This window comes from Bidens hawaiensis, unplaced genomic scaffold, assembly GCF_021521415.1.
Source record: "Bidens hawaiensis isolate Kalapana, Puna unplaced genomic scaffold, B.hawaiensis_p1.1 tig00009693_1, whole genome shotgun sequence".
In the NCBI taxonomy this organism is placed as follows: domain Eukaryota; kingdom Viridiplantae; phylum Streptophyta; class Magnoliopsida; order Asterales; family Asteraceae; genus Bidens; species Bidens hawaiensis.
The window spans coordinates 235528-254443 of record NW_027491727.1 but is presented as its reverse complement, the minus strand read 5'-3'; the positions used below and the strand labels follow the sequence as shown (position 1 = coordinate 254443).

The window sequence follows — 18916 nt, the reverse complement described above, 5'->3', positions numbered from 1 at the left end:
AACATTGTTTGTTAAACCACTTAGGGGCTTTTGAAATATCAGTCTTCACCCTCATCCATTGTTAACCCTTCATCATCACCTCCATCAACCATTTGTCTATCTATATCATACTAGGTTTCACTAGGCTTTTTTTTAGAAGGGGGGGGGGGGGGGGGGGTCAATGCTTTGCTAACGAAATCATGTAATTCATGCGACCTTTAAAAAGTTATGACAAAAAACCAGTATAAGCAAAATCCAAACCTCAAGCATGTGTTAAAGGAAAATCAGGTGATTGTAAGTGTATTATCCATTGAATGTCTAATCGACTCATCTTTTTCCATACCTCATAACAATTTTTCTATTTACAGCAAAATGCTAATAGTTAATCTTAACTTTTGATCTAATTTAATCTTACTCTTTTGTATCCATTCCCCCACCCTCACCTCATAGACCCACCCACACACACACATTCAGGTTATAATCACAGGCAACTCATTCCTAGATCCACACATGTGACATTATTTTGATATTATATTCTTTCAATATTTTAATCCTTAGTCAATGTTATAGTTAGTAAATTTAACTGTAAATCATAAAAGTTTATTTGAGCTTGTTCGTATATATGCAGGGCCGGCCCTACAGTATTACCAAGTAAAGCTAGGGCTTGAGGCCTCCAAAAATATAGGGCCTCCGTTAAAAAAAATTTAGGTATTTATATATATACAAAATCGGATATTTATTATAAATAATTGGCCCTACAGTATTACCAAGTAAAGCTAGGGCTTGAGGCCTCCAAAAATCTAGGGCCTCCGTTAAAAAAAATTTAGGTATTTATATATATACAAAATCGTATATTTATTATAAAAAGAGTTAGGATGGGTATGGGTCAAGATGGATAAAGTTAATCCATCTTGACCCAAGTAAATATTAAAATGTAAAGGGTTTCAAAAACGCCTCAAAAAAATTTTTAAAAAATTTAATAAAAAATTAATAACTCAAAATATAAATCAAAAACGCAAAAACAAAAATAACTAAAATGTCTCCCCCATCATCCTCGTTCATAAAAAAAATAAAAGTAAAAAAAAACCTCGGTTTCGACTCAGTTCAGGGTCGGGTTTTTTTCGGTTCATTTTTGCTTTTTTTCGTTTCGGTATCTATTCGGGTTCAATGTTTTTGGTTTTCGTTCGGTTTCGATTTCTCAGTTTTATTCGGTTTATGATAGGTATGGGTCAAGATGGGTAAAGTTAATCTTAAACTAAGTAAAGGTTAAAATACTAAGGGTTTCAAAAACCCCTCAAAAAAATTAATAAAAAAATAATAACTCAAAATATAAATCGAAAACGCAAAAAGTAAAATAACTAAAACGTTTCCCCTGTCATCTTCGTTCGTTAAAAAAAAAGACTCGGTTTTGTCTTGGTTCATGCTCGGTTTTTTCACGGTTTTGCTTTTTATGATTTCGGTCGGTTTCGGTATATGTTCGGTTTCAATGATTTCGGTTTCGATTTCTCGGTTTCTATTCGATTCCGTGGGTTTTGCTTGAAATAAAATTGGATAAAGCTTGTTTTAGTCCATTCTAACCCCTAAACAAACTCATTCTAACATATAACCAAAAGTCACTAGCATTTTCTCAACCCATCTTGACCTTCTTGCAAAATTCTTTTGATCCATCCTGACCCATCTCAATTTTAAAAGTTATCCAAATTGACCCAAAACAACTATTTGGGTTTGTTTTGCCACCCTTAACCTAAATCAAGATGTCAGACAACTTACCTGATGAAATCCAACTGGAAATAATGAAACGGCTTCCTGTCAAATCGTTGATTCGATTCCGAATAGTCTCCAAAGCATGGAAGTCTCACATCAACAGCTCTGATTTTATTATTAAGCACTTCAGCTACCACCGCATGCATTCGCAGCATCTACTTGTAAAATATAAAAATATTCATTTAGCTGATTGTGACGACAAATATGTTTTGATTGTTGATGATGATACCTTTCCAAAACAAAAAGTTTTCTTGAGTTGATCCATGACGATGTTTCCACGGATTTTCGAGATGAACGAACCACGTCTTGATCTTCTTCTACGGTTGCTTGAGACCTGCAATGGTTTTTCGGGGGTGTGGAGGTGACTGCTAAGAAATCTCAAAGATCTCTTGTTTACAGACACAAAAAGTGGTGGTGGCTCTTATTGAGCATGACCCCTTAATAAGGAGGTGGAGACCTCCTTATATAGAGAGCCTCATGGCCACCATCATGGTACCCTAATGGGCCTAGCCCAGTTAGGGTTACCTCCACAAAACCCCCTCAGCCCAATAACATTGTATTAGTCCATGTAATAAAATAAGCCAAACATAATAGATTTAGGGTCATAAAACCGGGTTTTAGTACCATACCCCTACAGTTCCTATATTGGTAAAGATGCTTGAAGACCCTGCAGTAATCGGCACTTCTCACGGTTTAGTGTGTTTACATGGCAGGAAAAGGGACGTGATCTTTCTTTGGAATATTTTAATTAGAAAAGTGGTTGTTGTTGTGCCGCCTAATGCAAATGAACACATATTTAGAACTGTTTTAGGTTTTGGGGTTTGTCGTGAAACTAATGACCCTAAGATTGTCAGGATTACATTTGTTGATGATCGCACCATGATGCAGGAGGGTATTGGAAGAGTAGATAAAGTTGAGGTTTTTACATTAAGCACGAGGGCTTGGAGAAGTTCATATGGCAATCTCCCTCGCAAATCAATTCAATTTTATTCTTTTCATGATGGGGCAGTAATAGATGGAGTTTATTATTGGCTTGCTAAAGAAAGGATTGCTATGGATTATGATCACCAGTATATCATTTCCTTTGATATGGCAAGTAAAGAATTTAAAGAGGTAACTCTTCCACGTAGTTTAATCTTCGTGTCCATGTCTAAGCTAGAGGAGTCTCTTATTGTAGTTGGTCCGGATAGGCACACTAGTCATTTAGGTTACAATGTATGGACGATGGGGGATGGTATTCCAAAATCATTTACAAAAAAAATTCACTTTTACACCAATAGAAAATACTTCAATAAGTGGAATCCCGAATAGTGGTGATCCTATAGTTGAGGTTCCAGAAGGATATGACCATGGAAAACTTGTTGTTTACAAGCCCTACTTAAAGCGCATCACTAATCTTGGGATTGAGGGATCACATAAATCATTTGAACTGTATGACTACATGGAGACGTTACTTCTGGTTGATAAGCCAAATTTTATGGCTTATAATGATATTTCATAATGGGGAGTTAAGAACAAATGGCTTTTAAAGCATACAAGCAAGGTATAGAGGTTTGAGGAGCAATTCAAGTTTTAAGATGAGTTGATTTCATAACATACATCATTTTATATTTGGTATGCATTCATAAGCCCATGTACGTTTTTGGAACTGAATTTAAGTTATTTTTGTTTAGTTTCAAATTTCATTTTAACCGCACTCTTTTGCTTATCATCCTTAGAAGAAACTCTCCATGAATCTGATTTTAAATCTGTTTACTGCTTTTACTATTTGGAAGTTTGAATAGCTTCTTGATGATTTTTTGTTATTATTGTTACTCCTGACGTGCTTTGATTAATTTTTTTTTTTTATAATATTCTAGAAGTAGACGCAAGTTTTAAATAACCACTAAAGGTTTTGTGGGGTGTGCATTATGTAATAGCTAAGATAAGAAGTAGCTAAATGGCTATTCGGCTCATATCAGAAAGAAATTCAAGATAAGAAGTATAGTTGTGTAATTTGAAACAGTCAAAACAGGGGATCATTGTGGTTGAATATGTTGGTTAAATTGGCAATATTGTCTGCTGGTAAGATTTTGAATTGAGTTTTGCATATTGTGCCCAACTGTAAACTCTCAAGTGCATTCTGTTCACTTTATCCAAGTGTTGACTTGGACCACCCAGCAGAATTGACCATCATATTCCAAATCATTTGACTTTTGAGAATAGTTTTCAATTTCAGCTACCATATTGGTCAATTGTTGATACTGAATTGTTGACTTTTGCATCAAGATGCACTCACCATCTGTTGACTTTTTTAAACAATAAATAAGGCATTGATGAATCTTCTCATTATATCTCCAATCCAACCCCATAACCATTTGATATTCTTATGTACATCCATTATCCAACCTTTTTAACTTATCGTTTCGTCATTGATTTATTTTTGAGTTGATTCCAATATGTAATGTGCTCGTTTCCCCCTTTCTTTTTAGTCGTATGTGTAAGATTTAGGATTTTTATTTCAGATGGCGACAGTGTCACCGCTCGGTTGCCCTACCCTCCCATGGGTACCCAAGGGTGCCCTATCCACCCTAACAAGTCTTTTACTTTCTTTAGCTTTTAGTTTTAAGGTGTGCACTTTTGGTGAATCTTGGTTATTGGTTTGTTATGTTCCATTTGTTAGAGAAATATTAGGTTATAAGAATATATTGCCCTCGGATATCAACGTGTTTTTGACGATGGATTAAAGAAGAACTTCATGGTTAAGCATGTTTGTCCAAAAGCAATTCATAGTTGGTGATCTCATGAGAAGTTCCAATTGGTAATCAAACAAATATGGGAGTTTCAAGTGGACAAAACAGTTGATATTGATTGTATTAGATGTTGGATGTAATGTATTGTGTTATTAACTATCTAAAAGTCATTTACTATCTTAAAATTTTTAAATTTTCCGATGAGTAAAAACGCATTACACATTTAAAGAAAAATATGAGAAAGAAATTCACTTTGTTATGTAAGTCAAAACATAAAATGAAAGATGTTATTTTAAGATTTATAATTTCGGTTGTCATTTTGCATGTTTGATTAATGTAAAAGTAACATTTTGTATAGACAGAGATTGAGTTCAATTCGGTAACTTTATATCAAGCTCGAGTTACGCATTATAGTTTCAAAAGCTCTCCTGATACATGTAGAGATTTTGTACGACAAATTGAGGATGTTTACGATTCACTTGAGCTCGGCCAGTAAAACTTGAAAATGGAGATTTTACACCCAAAAAAGAAAAAAAAATACAGCAGGAATTGATTATAAGTGAGAAAACAACACTTTTAGATTATTGGCAAAATACACTTGAATTATCTATTTAATGGATTCAATAAATTAGTGACATAAATTAACAATGTTAGAATAATTGGCTGACCTCTATATATACTCTCTTAAAATCTTAAAACAACTAAGAAAACCGGACACACGTTTTAGTCTTTAAAACTTGGTTACTATTATACGAAGTTTTTTCCCTGATATCATCTAGTACAGCTTACGACTTGATACAAAACAGTGATAGATAGACCCATATATCCTCTCTCATCTTCAACTCGGGCATACCATGTACGTTCAAGTTCAAGGGTTATGCATGTTACCGTTGCAATAAATTTTAAGCAAATTATACATTTCGTCATTTGTGCACATCGAAAATTGAACATCTGTTACCTTATACTATAATAATGTGTGGGCATTAATCTTTTTTAAAAAACCTTGCCACATCAGAAAATATGAGCCACATCGCAGTTGCATGTAAAAAACGAAATAGCGGAGGCTTCAAAAACAATAGCTGAACACACAGCAAAGTAGTTATAATTTGTATGATGACATAACATGGCATGCCATCACAGGTTTCTATTCAACTACTTGTTTGACAAAAAAAAAGATGAAACAAAAATACAAAATAAATTACTGCGGGTTAGTAAACAAATTATATAAGAAAAACAAGGCTCTGTCTCAAAAAAAAGTTATTGTTTCCCTCTTGGTTGTTTAGACTTCATGTTGCTTGTCCAAATCAATGTCTCCCATTCCTGTATCTTCTTCCTCTTCACTGTCGTCGTCTCCTTCGACTTCTTCGTTTGCTTGACTTAGCTTCGCCATTCGTTCAGCCAACAATATATCCTCACGTTCGCTCACCTGAACCAACAAATAATGTCAATTATAACTATTTTTTTTATATATCACTTATTTTATTTTAGACCAGATTTCATAAGAGCTTTTAACTTCTTTTTTATTTTCTTTTTCTACATAAAATGTATTGAAACGAGAGTGCACAAAGGACCCTTTATAAGACAAATTTCCAAACAAAGAACGATCCAAGTAATTTAGAATAGTAATGCACACAATTAGGCCCGTAAATGAACTGCACCTTTAGTGAACTATTTGTGAACCTTTCGGCAGAAAGTTCGTTTATTTGATAAGCGAACGAATATAAAAACATGTGCCGTTCATTTATTCAAGTTTGTGAACATTCGCTCATTTATGTTCGTTAGTTGATGTTTGTTTCAAGTTAAAATTTCTAGGTCCATTACAATGTAGTCTAGGCTCAACAGATTTGTGTGCATTTTACTTTTAATTTGTGTTCGCTCGGTTACATAAATGAACACGAGCATGGAAAAGAAAACCTCATCCGTTTAATTGTCTGTGTTCCATTGCTTGTTCGATTAAACATGCTATATTCGTGATCATTCAGTTTGTTTACAGACCTACACAAAATGTGATGTCTGACCAACACTTTTTCATATTATTTACCATCTTTTACTAACAAAAGCAATGTATACTTAGAAAAATAAAACACATAAGAGCACAAGTTACTTTGGAAACTACCCTAAAAAGAATGCATGCTCAGTTTTTTATCTCATGGTAGTTGAGAATGGTGAAAAATAATGAATAATGTTATCAGTGACGAAAGTTTGAAAAAATGATGTGTGATTGACCCGTGAAAAAAAATAATATTTGCAATGAAAATTTAAAACTGAGACTGACCGCTCGTGGTGGCTCCTTTACTGTAAGTTTACCCTTGTGAAGCTCTATTTCTTCTGTACAAGCAGCAATTGCCTTTGTAAGAACTGAAATCCCTTGCTCCTAAAAGCAGTATGATGTCATCAATTAGGGCATATATAAATAAAAACATAAGATTATACGAAAAATAGAAACACTTTGATTACCTTATCAAGAGTTTGAGTGATAAGAACATAAGATGGAGGAGCAACCAACTTAATCTTAACAGGACAATCCTGGTTCCCAGCAGCTTCCGCCTTCCGCATTGCCGCCTATTTTAATAAGGAATGTATAATATCAATTGCCACAACTGTGTGTAAATTACACAATCATAACTATTTGAAAGAATAATGCTTTAAATAAAACACCTGAATGTGAAGAACTCCATCAAACTGAAAGCATTTCATCTCAATATCGGCCCGAATCTTTAAAGGCTGTGGAGTCATCCTTCTTCTAATGTTCTTTACTAATGCATCTTTGACTTCCTCGATCAAAGCAGGAACCACTTTTGTAACCTAATAATGAGAAGAATAAATGTGTAGATTATTGATCTGTAAAAATGATCAAAAGAATGATTTAGATCTCTAAGGAACATGTAAAGCTACCTCAACTCCATCAGGGCCAGTTTCTTTAACTTCACGAGTAAGTGAATTAAGAATGGAATCAGGATCGTTCACAACCAACTTAAATGCCTGAAAGCAATTAGCAGATATATGAGATGTATAGTGATTATTAAAAAGTACATAAAAGTACTTCGGCAGTATTGTTTCAACGCACCTCAAATGCATGGCCGTATTTCCGGTACAAGGGCCAACCAACATGAATATATAGATCCTGTCAGTGCAAAGATTACAAAACAAAATCGAATTACATGAGTAAACATATATCAAAACATTGCAGGAAAATAAAACATATGCAGAAAACAATTTTGTTTTTTTGCAGAAATGCCATTAAACACTAACATAATGAAAGCTATAAAGTATCTGAATACGATTTATGGCTTTATTATCAGTGTGTAAAGTCAATAAATTTGTTATTCAACATAAAAAATATTAAAGATAAACACCTAATAACTGAAATAGTCGAGTCATTTTAAAGCTGAACCCTTTGTTCAATTGGTTAGAATTGCCATTCATTAAAGATAGATCAAAACTTGTTACTTTGATGCTAGGCAAGAGGAGTCATGAGACTATCTTATTATAACACTCTTTAAAGAAATATCCTAGACTTAATATACATGTGTGTAACCGTGTATATAATTTAAGCATTGACCCCTGCTTCTACGTAACTAAAGATTTTGAAAAAGATGGTGCATTGACCCTATAGAGTGCCTTCTCAATAATCAGATAATGCAAGTAAACAAAACTTCAATGTCGCCCAAAAAAACAATCTTTCCACCATTGGTTTCTTAACCAAGGGTTTGATCTAGTAACGGGAAAAATATTTCATATCATCTGCCAAACGCCTAAATAAAACCTACAAGTGATTCGCATCTTATCATGTTTAACATGTTAGAGACGACGCGATTATCACAAGTATGAAACATGAAAACAACTCGTTTAACACTTGGCTTAGATGGTTAGAGCGTGGCAGTTATATGTGTTATGTATCAAGAAGAAAAAATAATGAACCCTGGCCTCCTACCTTTAATTATTAAAAAAAAAGTATAAAATTGCATAGTGTACTTTTTTACTAAACAGGTCTTATCGTGTCTTAACAAGTACCCAATTTTCCAGTCCTGAGCGCCCCTTAACTCAAAGTTTAGACATACTTGGTCTCCATAAATAACAATCAACATCAAAATGTTTCTAATGAAGCAACATATATCATTACACATTAAAACATTTAGGTACTTACATTCAAAAATCAAAACTAAATATAAAATGTCCTATACACAATAACATTTAGTCATCGGTAGATTCAGTTTTAATGATTAAGCTTTGGTTATTACGGTTTTATTGGTTTTTTGTAATTTTGGTTCGATTTTTACTAAAGTTCAAAACTTTCTAACAAAGCAACATAAACCATTACACATTAAAACATTTAGGTGGAGGGGCTACATTGGGGGGCGATTTTTGACACGTGGCGCCACGTCAGCAAGAGGGGGGATTTTCATTTAAGGGTGTAGTGGTTTGTAGCCCAAAATCGCCCAATAATAATATAAATTATTATCTTTTCAAGTTGAACTGTGACAAATACATGTCGCCCTCGCCTGGGGGGCGGTGTGGAGGGCGACATTGGGGCGATTTTCACCCAAAATCGCCCCACTACACATGGGCTTACGGTTTTCTTGGTTTTTTGCCATATCGGTTCGGTTTTATCAATTTTTACTAAAGTTCAAAAACAAACCGTCGTTTTCTAATTCGGTTTTATACACACCCTATGAAAACGCAGCCCGATGCACATTCAGTTACGGTTAACATCTTACCTCAAGATCAATGTGCATAGTTTCGGCAACATGGCGCATAATCGAGTGCACAAGCTTACTCTTATTAAACCTATCTTCACAAATCTGGATATCCTCTTCAGACACCCTCCTCTTACTAAGATTCACATACCCTTTCTCTTCATCCACATGAAGCACCATCACAGGCTCCGTACGGCCCACCTTAATCAAGCTATTGATACTCCTAATGCGACGCCGTGAGAGCTCAGACAGCAGAATCATACCCTCGATGTTGTTGTACTCGAGTAACGACACGTAAGCGCACATCTCGCCGATGCTCTTGACTTGAATCATGACGGCCATGTCCACGTCAGGAAACTTGGATTCGTACATACGGCAGTCGAGATTTGGGGGGTTTGAAGCCATGGCTGAGATGGGTTTGGTCGGAAACTGAGAATTGGAGGTGGGTTTGAATGGAATTGAATTGAATTGAAGAGATTGATTGTGAGAGGATAATTAGGGTTTTGTGAAGGTTTGTTTGGGTGTTGGTGTTGCGCCGTCTGTAAATTATGTTTTTGATGGTAGACGATGGATATAGGTTTGTTTGGATGGTATCGTATTCGGGTTAGGGCTAAATAAACTTAAATGGTAAGTAAATACTCCATTATTATATGAGTTTTGAGTTATTAGTTTATTACAACTTGAATGGTGATTAAGAAATACTTGCTAAAAGGCTAAAAGAAAGGAACATCGTAATTAGTGGGGTGGTTATATTGATATAAGTGGATTCGTAATGGTTTCAAAATAAAGTGAGAATACACTAGATAGCAACCCGTCACGTTACAGCGATGGACATGAATTTTGCTGGTGTTACCTAGGTTCATACCCGTATATACAGTAAACTCAAAACATAAATTAGTAAACACCTAGAATAGTAGTGATACCCGTATAACATATGATATAAAAATTTTGCATATCTAGAACAACGTTTATTCGGTTGGTAAAATACAGTCATTACATTTGGTCGCAACCATCTATGTTTGTTAAGTTTCAAAACTAACCTAAAAAATAGTTAGGTCAAGTTAACATTATTAAGACAAAAACGTTGGCGTTATGAAGACGACTTGATGCGAATTTCATCGGTATCAATTAGGTTCATTACGTGTACGAAAACTAAACCTAAAAAATAATTTCGTCTGTAATAAAGTTTAATCAAAACCTAATACAACAGGGACAAAACTTAATACAACAAAAAAACCTAATACAACAATCAATACTGGATAACTAAAATAGAAAAAAGAAAAGAAAAGTTGCCACATAGTGAGATAACGAGGACTTGAACTTGGGAATACAATGGTGACAAAACTTAGGAAGCTTTCCAACAACCATCAAACAACTCAACAATTTGAATAATTCTTAAACTAGTTATATATATAGTCTAAGTCATAACTGTAACACTTTGTGCATCAAAGTTCTCAATTTCACTAATTTATAATGGAAAACAAATGTATTAATACAATTAATTTGATTTCATATAATAAATTAATATTATTTTTTGAACGGTCAACGAATCCTTTAAATGGATTATTGGTCAAATTCACCACATCAGGATATACTTGTCTTTCAATCTAGGGAAAACCCTAACATAAAGCCAATGCCCGTAAAAATTTGTCCGAATGCACAATATTGCGGTGAAAATATGTTCAGTTAAAGAATCCAACTACTAAAACCCACCAACTTGTCACCGAAACTAAATGACAGAGCATGAATCGAACATGAGTCACATGGAACATCAAATCTCTCCCTTACCACTTAGCCACCAGCTCAATGGCGAAATTAATATTATTAATACTACTCATTTAATTATAAATAAGATAGTAAAAAGATATTTTTGTAGTTCCCGGAATCGGAAGTTTTTGATCTTTTTGAAGAAGATCCTTTTTTCCTTGGAGCCGTCGGTCCATCCATGTCGACCACGGGAACCGGTTCCCACTTCGGGTGGTGTCTCGCAATCTCCCACGCATCCAAGTGGGGAAAAGATTTATATCGGAAAATCTTGATATAACTGCTCAAGGCGTTCTTTATGATAGTCGCCTCGCTCGCTCAGCTTTGTGGAGCTCGGCTCTACAAAACATTTCGAAAAATATATATATATCAAAATTTTAAAAATAAAGTAATAAATTATAAAAAAAATTTAACTAATAAAGTTAAAAAAATAATTACCAATTGGATGTAGCAAGCATTAAATTTTGACATTTTTCTATTCAAATCTCCCCACTTGGAAGTCATTTTATCCATGTTTCGATTGGTTGCACCGGGAAGTTTTTCGAAATGTGCAATAACACGTCTCCATAACAACTCTCGTTTTTGTTGGTTTCTGCGTTTTTTTGTTTCGGAGGCGTGTAAATAAGCCTTGGTCAAGGCGACCTCCTCCGCGGACGACCAAGGTCTACGGACGATGGCATCCTCCTCTGCGGGCTCCTCCGCCGGTTCATCTTCATCCACATCGTCGTCTTCATCATGAAAAGCACGTGCAAAAGGATTATTTTGAAATATTTGGCTAGAAAAAGGTGGAATAAACGGTTGGTTTTGATACGGTGTCAATGAAAACGATGAATTAAATGTTTGAGATTGAAATGGTTGGTTTTGAAACGGTTGTGGTTGAAAAGGTTGTTGTTGGAATGGTTGGGTTGTGTCGGGTTCATCTTGTAATCGGAATCTCGCCGGCTCGCCAAGATTTTGTCGAACCTTTGGTCGGGATTGGTTTTCTTTGAACCCGAGCCACGTTTCTTTGAACCCTCCATTTGTGTGATGTTAGAATGTTGTTTGTAGTAGAGGATTTGAGTTAGATTTGAGTTGGATTTGAAGATGAATTTGATTATATTTACATAGGTTAATTAAGTTTTTTTTTATGTCCTCTCAACGGTCACCAACGATCGGAATTCACCACGTGATGGCCATCACGGCCGGCCCCCCATCACGCGTGATGGGAGGACCGGTGGCGGTGTTCCCGTGACCATCACGCGTGATGGCCACGCTATAACGGACCACCCCCAGTGGCCTAATGTAGATATGTATATGTATTATAATGTAGATATAGATATAGATATAGATAATAAATATTATTATTATTATTACATGTGAGCGACATATGAATGCACTACCTTCTTTAAACTAAAAACCCCATTATTATTTCTTTTCTTTTCTTTTATACAACTTGTTTCTATACTTTTATGATGTGATTGATGAATCGGTTATGCAACGTTTACCTTAGTCTCTTTCTAATATATGCAGATTTATTGATAATATATCTGCCTTTTAATACATATATTTACATCGTATTGTATTTTTCAGTAAAAACATGAAGAAAAACCCACAAGAGAAAGGTGTATTTGGAGGGGAGAGGGGGTTTTAGGCTTTAGCCCTTCTCTAAAGGCCAATGCGCGCTGTGTTTTGTGAGGGACGAAGGAGAGCGAATGGTTGAATATTTGTAAGGGGTGCGTCCGTTAGCGAAAGGGGGAGACGCAAGGAGACAAGCTTATGTGTTTGTTACAGTTCATTCTAGTATAAGGCAATACATAACATTTTAAGGTTTTAGTGTTCTAAGGCCATACATTGTGGTAGTGGGGAAAAAATATATATGTCACGTGTGCAGTTGATGGTTTCACATTTCACACGCAAGAACATGTGTTGTGATGGGGTGAAATTTAAACTGTGGTGACGTGGCGAGGTCGAGATAAATGCACTAATATTATCTTAGGATAAAACCAAAAGTAACTTATTTAACAAGGCAAGACCGAATATATCTATGTATAATGCAAAATGGTTCATTGGAATTGTAAAGGAATGTCAAGGGGTGAAAGGTTGGTTTTGAACATGAAAGAGTGGCACCAGTGTCTAGTGTCTGTAGGGTTGTTAACGTGTGGTGGTGGTGGCGGCGGCGGTGGTTAAAGATCCGGGAATAACTAAACATTTTATTATATTTGTGATGATGTAGAATCAACATTGTAGATAAACGATTAAACTCCAATTGTTTTTCTTTACAATGAGATCTCAACTACTTTATAATATTTGTATGGCGTCAGAAGAGGTAAACATAAAAACCAGAAACTGAATACGAAATAGCCAAAAAGTTTTTGTATTACCATGGTAATTTGGAAACCAATGACTCAGTTATATGACCGAATTTCATGACACAGTTATAGTTATACATGTATAAATAACACAATTAATCGAATCTACATCAAACCAACCTTTCTATTGTTTTTATAAATAACATATAAGTTCAATTTATTCTTCATTATAGATGAAAAAATTGAAATTAGCTTAAAATCTTGAAGTAAGCCCGCAGTTAATAACCTTAATCGAATCAAGTGAACCATCTCTTTCAATAACCGAATTACCAAAATCATCTACAACTGAAACCAATTGGCCGTTAAATTTTGAAAACCAGAACATTGGTTAATGGTTCGATTTTAGCTTGTAACCTAAACGACAAATGTTCACCTTTAAGCATACATAAAAGCATGACTCCGTGAAAAAAACTAACATTAAAAAGGTCATATTCCAGTTTGGCTCGAATTTGTTTTAAAAATGAGGGTTAGGTTCACATAAGAAGTTTAATTTTCCTAAGAATGTTAGGAGGGAGAGTATTTTTGTCTTAATACTTTTATATCAAAATTCACTTACTTTAATCTCAAAACCCACTTATATTAATTTCCAAAACACACTTACATAAAACCCACTAACATTTTCACTCATCTCCTACATCCACCACCGCCCACCGCCACCACACCCGTCAGCCACCGCCACCACCTCGCCGGAAAAGTCCGAAAAAACACAATGGAAAACACTATGAAAAACACAATGTAAAAAACACTATAAAAAAAACACAATGATAAAAACACAATAAAAAACACAATTGTATGACACAATGTAAAAAAACACAATAAAAAAAACACAATGAAAAATACTATTGTATAACACAATTTTGTAAAACACAATTTGGTAAAACACAATTTGTAAAAAACCCACTATTTTTTTTTTAATTTTTATATTACAATATGATACTCATATTAAAGATAAAAAAACACTTGTTATTATGGTGAATTTGTTTTTCAATAAAAACGTAGTAAAAAAAAGTTATGAACGTTTTAAAATGATGGGGATATTTGACATGTGCCTTGCATGTGGAGAGAGAAAATCAACAAATGTGTTATTCCTTTTATACCATTCCCCTTATGTTCACACTTGATTTCCCCCTAAACTAATCTCAACCCTCCATGTTCAAAATAAATGACCAAGATTACTTCTTATCCTTCCTACAAAAACTATGCTTCCTATTATAACCTAACCAAAACTTGTAGTATATTGCCTTCATCATCCAATGGAATATAATCCAAACATCAAGGTTCATTTAACTACTAATCATTTAACCGTTCTCATTGGAAACCTCTTAAACCTCTATATTCAAAAAGCAAACCGCCAACAGGTAGGATCGCCTGGTTTTATCGCGTGCTATTTCTGCATCATCCACCACATTATATCATTCCGAATCACTCCACCAAACCCTAATCTTGTATTCTTCAAATCAAAAGTACTGAACTGTCTGTATTGAGTATTAGCTCCAACAGGCTTAGTCATCATACCAACAGTCGGGTATGCAGCGTGACAATATTGTCTTGAACTAAAATGACGCCTACCGGTAGATTCTTGATCATTGTTTTTAATATCAGATGTTCCAGACCTTTGTGGAGGTTTCGGGTTAAATATGTCGCTCAACGGCTGTTTTGTGGGCTTGACTTTATTATGGTCGCTTTCGGGAGGTTTTCCTGGGCGTATCTGCGCGCCAGGTTTCATTTTGTCCAGCCATCTTAAGATCCAGTTTCCAAGATTTCTACCTACCTCAATGTCTCTTCTTTGTACCTCTCGATGAACCTTCAGCGCCACATCAAATACGGATCTTGTTTTCCTATCGTATAACAAACACAAAAGTTAAACAAATAATTATCTATCAGATCCATTTATCATTAAATAATAATAATAATAATAATAATAATAATAATAAAAACACTATGCCAATAACCAAAAGAAAACAACTATAAACTAAATTTATCTAATCTAAACTAGAGAAAGTAGAGTATGAGACTGAGAAAATGTGATTATAAGTTGCAAGTTGAAATAAATACAAATATCTTTGAAGAAACACTAAGTGACCCCGGTAGATTACGGATAATCTTAGGGTCAAGTAGATGTTTCCCACGAGGTTTAGGTCCGGCAAAGATGGTTATTCTTCTGATGACCTGCAAAACAGACACCGTGAGCTCGTCACTGAGAAGGGGGGGTACCTCCTTGTGACCACCCTCCGGCGTGAGAATCAGACTAGATTGCTCTGAATATAAGTGTATATTAAGAGGAATAGCTAGAGAAGATAAGATATGTGATAGTATCAGATCATGATACCGTTCCAAGGTGTTGGAGCATTTATAGCCGAAGGTAGGTTTCCAAGCAGGTACAGCCAGCTGTATAATATTCCTTTTCTACCAACTGTGGGCTACGCACGTGCCATGCTGGTGGTTGGTGGGTAGGCAGCGGCTGATAGTGACATGGCCGGCTGTGTACTATTCCTTTTCCACCAACTGCAGGCTGTGTACGTGCCACGATGAGGGTTGGTGAGTAGGCAGCGGCTGATAGTGATATTTTGTACTAGAGCGTGCTCCTCGTCGTACTGTTGTCAGTGAGCTGTCACCCTATGATGGGCTGCTTTGGTCAGATCTTGTCTATTTTGTCCATACCTTGGCAGGTATAGTACAAAAGATCCTCCAGAAGCGTACGGACTGGCTCATTTGGGCGGGAGTATTCCCGCCTTGCTCATTCCTTCTTCAGGTGACATTACTGAATTATTGAGAGTTAGTGCCTTGTGCGTGTAGCCTTACTATTAGTGCGGGTAGCCTTCCCTGATGGCTTGTATCCGCAGCTGCGGGAACAGGCGGGGTACTTCACCATTGGGAGGTTTTTCCTGCGGGAACAGCTGGCGTACTGCGCGTAAGGTCTTCATCTCTCTGAGCATGGTGGGTCCTGCGGAACCAGTTGGTCTTTGCGCAAACGTCCCTCTTCAAGGTGAGTCTTGCGGGTCTAACTGGGCTCTGCTGGGACCTACCTCTTCAAGTCCCCCCAGTCCAATGTTCTTCTCATGAATTGTTAATAAGTGAGGTGAACTTTTGGACTTAAGCAAGGGGTTTTGAAAAGGGTTTGTAGTTTTAAGGTTTTCCGTGGGGATTCTTCCCGCGGTTTTCCTAATGTCACGTGCAGAAATTCCCGACTTTTCTGCTTGATCTTTGGGTATGATGCGGGTAGGTGTGTAACCTCCTCGCAAGTCAGGAGCGTTGAGTTTCACTTGTGTAGATTCTCCACGAGGTTTTGGTAGTTTTAGACATAGTGATCAATTATGTTAAACAACAAATTCCATCTTGGAGCTTCAAACAATCTAGTTCTCAACGTTCCCGCTATGCGGGGATGTTATTTCCCTTTCCACAAGCATGGCCCAGAAGATCCTTCTTGGTTTTAATTCCCTGCAAGTGCTAAGTATGTGAAGGGTTTCGCCTTGACACTGTACCCGCACTCGTCTTATAGTTACTTGACTTCCAAGGTATTCTTGGCTTCAATTCCCTGCAGGTGCTAAGTATGTGAAGGGTTTCGCCTTGACACTGTACCCGCACTTGTCTTACGGTTTCTTGGTTACCAAGGTATTCTTGGCTTCAATTTCCTGCAGGTGCTAAGTATGTGAAGGGTTTCGCCTTGACACTGTACCCGCACTTGTCTTACGGTTTCTTGGTTACCAAGGTAAGGGGGTATATTCCCTCTTATTTTTGAATCTTTGTTTCACGCATATTTTAGTTTAACTTAGCAATTTCTTGAGTAGTTTGGATAAGTTAACCTTTCAACGTGGCAGATGATAGGTTAAAGTTTTGCTCTCTTTCGTGATTGTGCGGGTAAGACCGTCACTTTCACTTAGGATGGCTAAACTTTACCTATATCTGACCTGCGTGAAGGTTTTCCTCATCTTTTCCTTAGAAATTTTCTAAGTGTTTTAAATAAGTTAACCTTTCTACGCGCGGTTGTCAATAGGTTGATGTTCAGTTTCCTCTATCATGATTGTGCGGGTAGGACCGTCACTTTCATTTAGTGGGATGACTAAACTTTACCTATAACTGACCTGCGTGAAGGTTTTCCTCATCTTTTCCTTAGAAATTTTTGCCGTTTCTTGTGTTTATGCGGGTTTTGCCGCCTTCCACACGCAACGACTTACTTCCCCACTTATTTATGCGGTGAATACCGGCATATCAGTGTTTTGAATAAGTATAAAGGTAAGGCTATCAACACAATGTGATAAAGGAGAATCATTTCCATTAGAAGTGGCTCTAGGCCTTTTCTTTATAAGTTTGGAATTGATCTACATGTAACATTTGCGTAATTGAGCTCCATTCCATGTTCTTGGGATGGGGGTGCCATCGAGCCTTTCGAGCCTGTATGCGCCCTTTCCCAAAACTTCTTTGATAATGTATGGCCCTTCCCAAACCGGGGCCAGCTTTCCTGGGCGTTCTTGGTTCGAAGCCTCGTTGTTACGCAGTATGTAGTCTCCGACATTGAAGTTGCAGAGTTTTACCCGCGTGTTGTAGTACTTTTGCATTTGTCGCTTGTAGTTCTCTTCACGCGCTGCGGCTAAGTCTCTGCGTTCTTCGGTTAGCATAAGGTCTAACCGTCTTTCCGCATCATTGTCTTCTGGCTGAATCAAGACCCTTGGTGAGGGTAAACCAATTTCGACCGGGACCATGGCTTCAGTGCCATAAGTGAGGCTGAACGGGGTTTCTCCCGTACTGGCCTTTTTCAGCGTTCTGTTTGCCCAAAGGACGTGTGGAACTTCGTCCACCCAGCCGGATCTGTGTTCCAATAGTCTTTTCTTTATGCCGTCGACGATGCTCTTATTTGCTCTTTCCACCTCACCATTACCCTGCGGGTGCGTCACTGAGGTAAAGGTGTGGGTGATTTGAAGTTCTTCCAGCCACTTTTGTAGCTTCTTGTCAGCAAAGTTGGTGCCATTATCGCTCACCAAATTCTGTGGAAGTCCAAAACGACAAATAATAAATTCCCAAATAAATTTTTTGATATGTTTTGCGGTTGTTTGGGCTAAGGGTTTTGCTTCTATCCACTTGGTGAAGTAGTCGATGGCTACCACTAGAAACTGAACGTTCCCTGCTGCTGTGGGAAATGGGCCTGTCACATCGATGGCCCACTTCTGAAATGGCCATGAAGAGGTGACTGGAACAAGTTCATTCTTCGGGCGATGCGTGTTGGGTGCGTAGAGTTGACAAGACCTACACTTTCTGATGTATGCCAGTGCATCCGTATGCATCCCCGGCCAAAAGTATCCCGCGTTGTTTAGCTTAGCTACAACAGCGCGTGGACCTGCCTGTACTCCACAGATGCCTTCGTGCACTTCCCTTAGGAGGTAGCCAGCATTTTGGTTGTCTACGCATCTTAGGAGTGGGCCAAGAAAATTACGTCTGTAAAGGATGTCATCGATGAGTTGATAGTTCAGTGCTTTACAGCGTATTTTTCTTGCCTGTGTTTTTGACTCTGGTAGTATACCCGCCGCGAGGTAATTTATTATTAGTGTCATCCACGTTCCTGTGCCGGTTTGGATGACACAGATTTCCTTGTGCGGGACTGATGGTGCTCCAAGGAATTCAATGCGGATGTCCTTTC

General features: G+C 36.9%; 2 protein-coding genes across 2 annotated transcripts; one reads left to right on the top strand and one right to left on the bottom strand.

The window, feature by feature from the left end:
* Positions 1-1733: 1733 nt before the first annotated feature.
* Positions 1734-3244, top strand: LOC143533429 (putative F-box protein At3g16210). Its single transcript, XM_077028222.1, has 3 exons — positions 1734-1988; positions 2398-2977; positions 3024-3244. The coding sequence occupies exons 1-3, from the start codon at positions 1734-1736 to the stop codon at positions 3242-3244; spliced, it is 1056 nt and encodes a 351-aa protein (XP_076884337.1).
* Positions 3245-5659: 2415 nt separating this feature from the next.
* On the bottom strand, positions 5660-9648 carry LOC143533447 (eukaryotic translation initiation factor 2 subunit alpha homolog). Its single transcript, XM_077028231.1, has 7 exons — positions 9194-9648; positions 7543-7599; positions 7371-7457; positions 7134-7280; positions 6933-7037; positions 6751-6849; positions 5660-5901 (listed from the first exon to the last, which is right to left on the bottom strand). Exons 1-7 carry the CDS (start codon positions 9575-9577, stop codon positions 5755-5757), a joined length of 1026 nt encoding a protein of 341 aa, XP_076884346.1. The 5' UTR covers positions 9578-9648; the 3' UTR covers positions 5660-5754.
* Positions 9649-18916: the final 9268 nt, after the last annotated feature.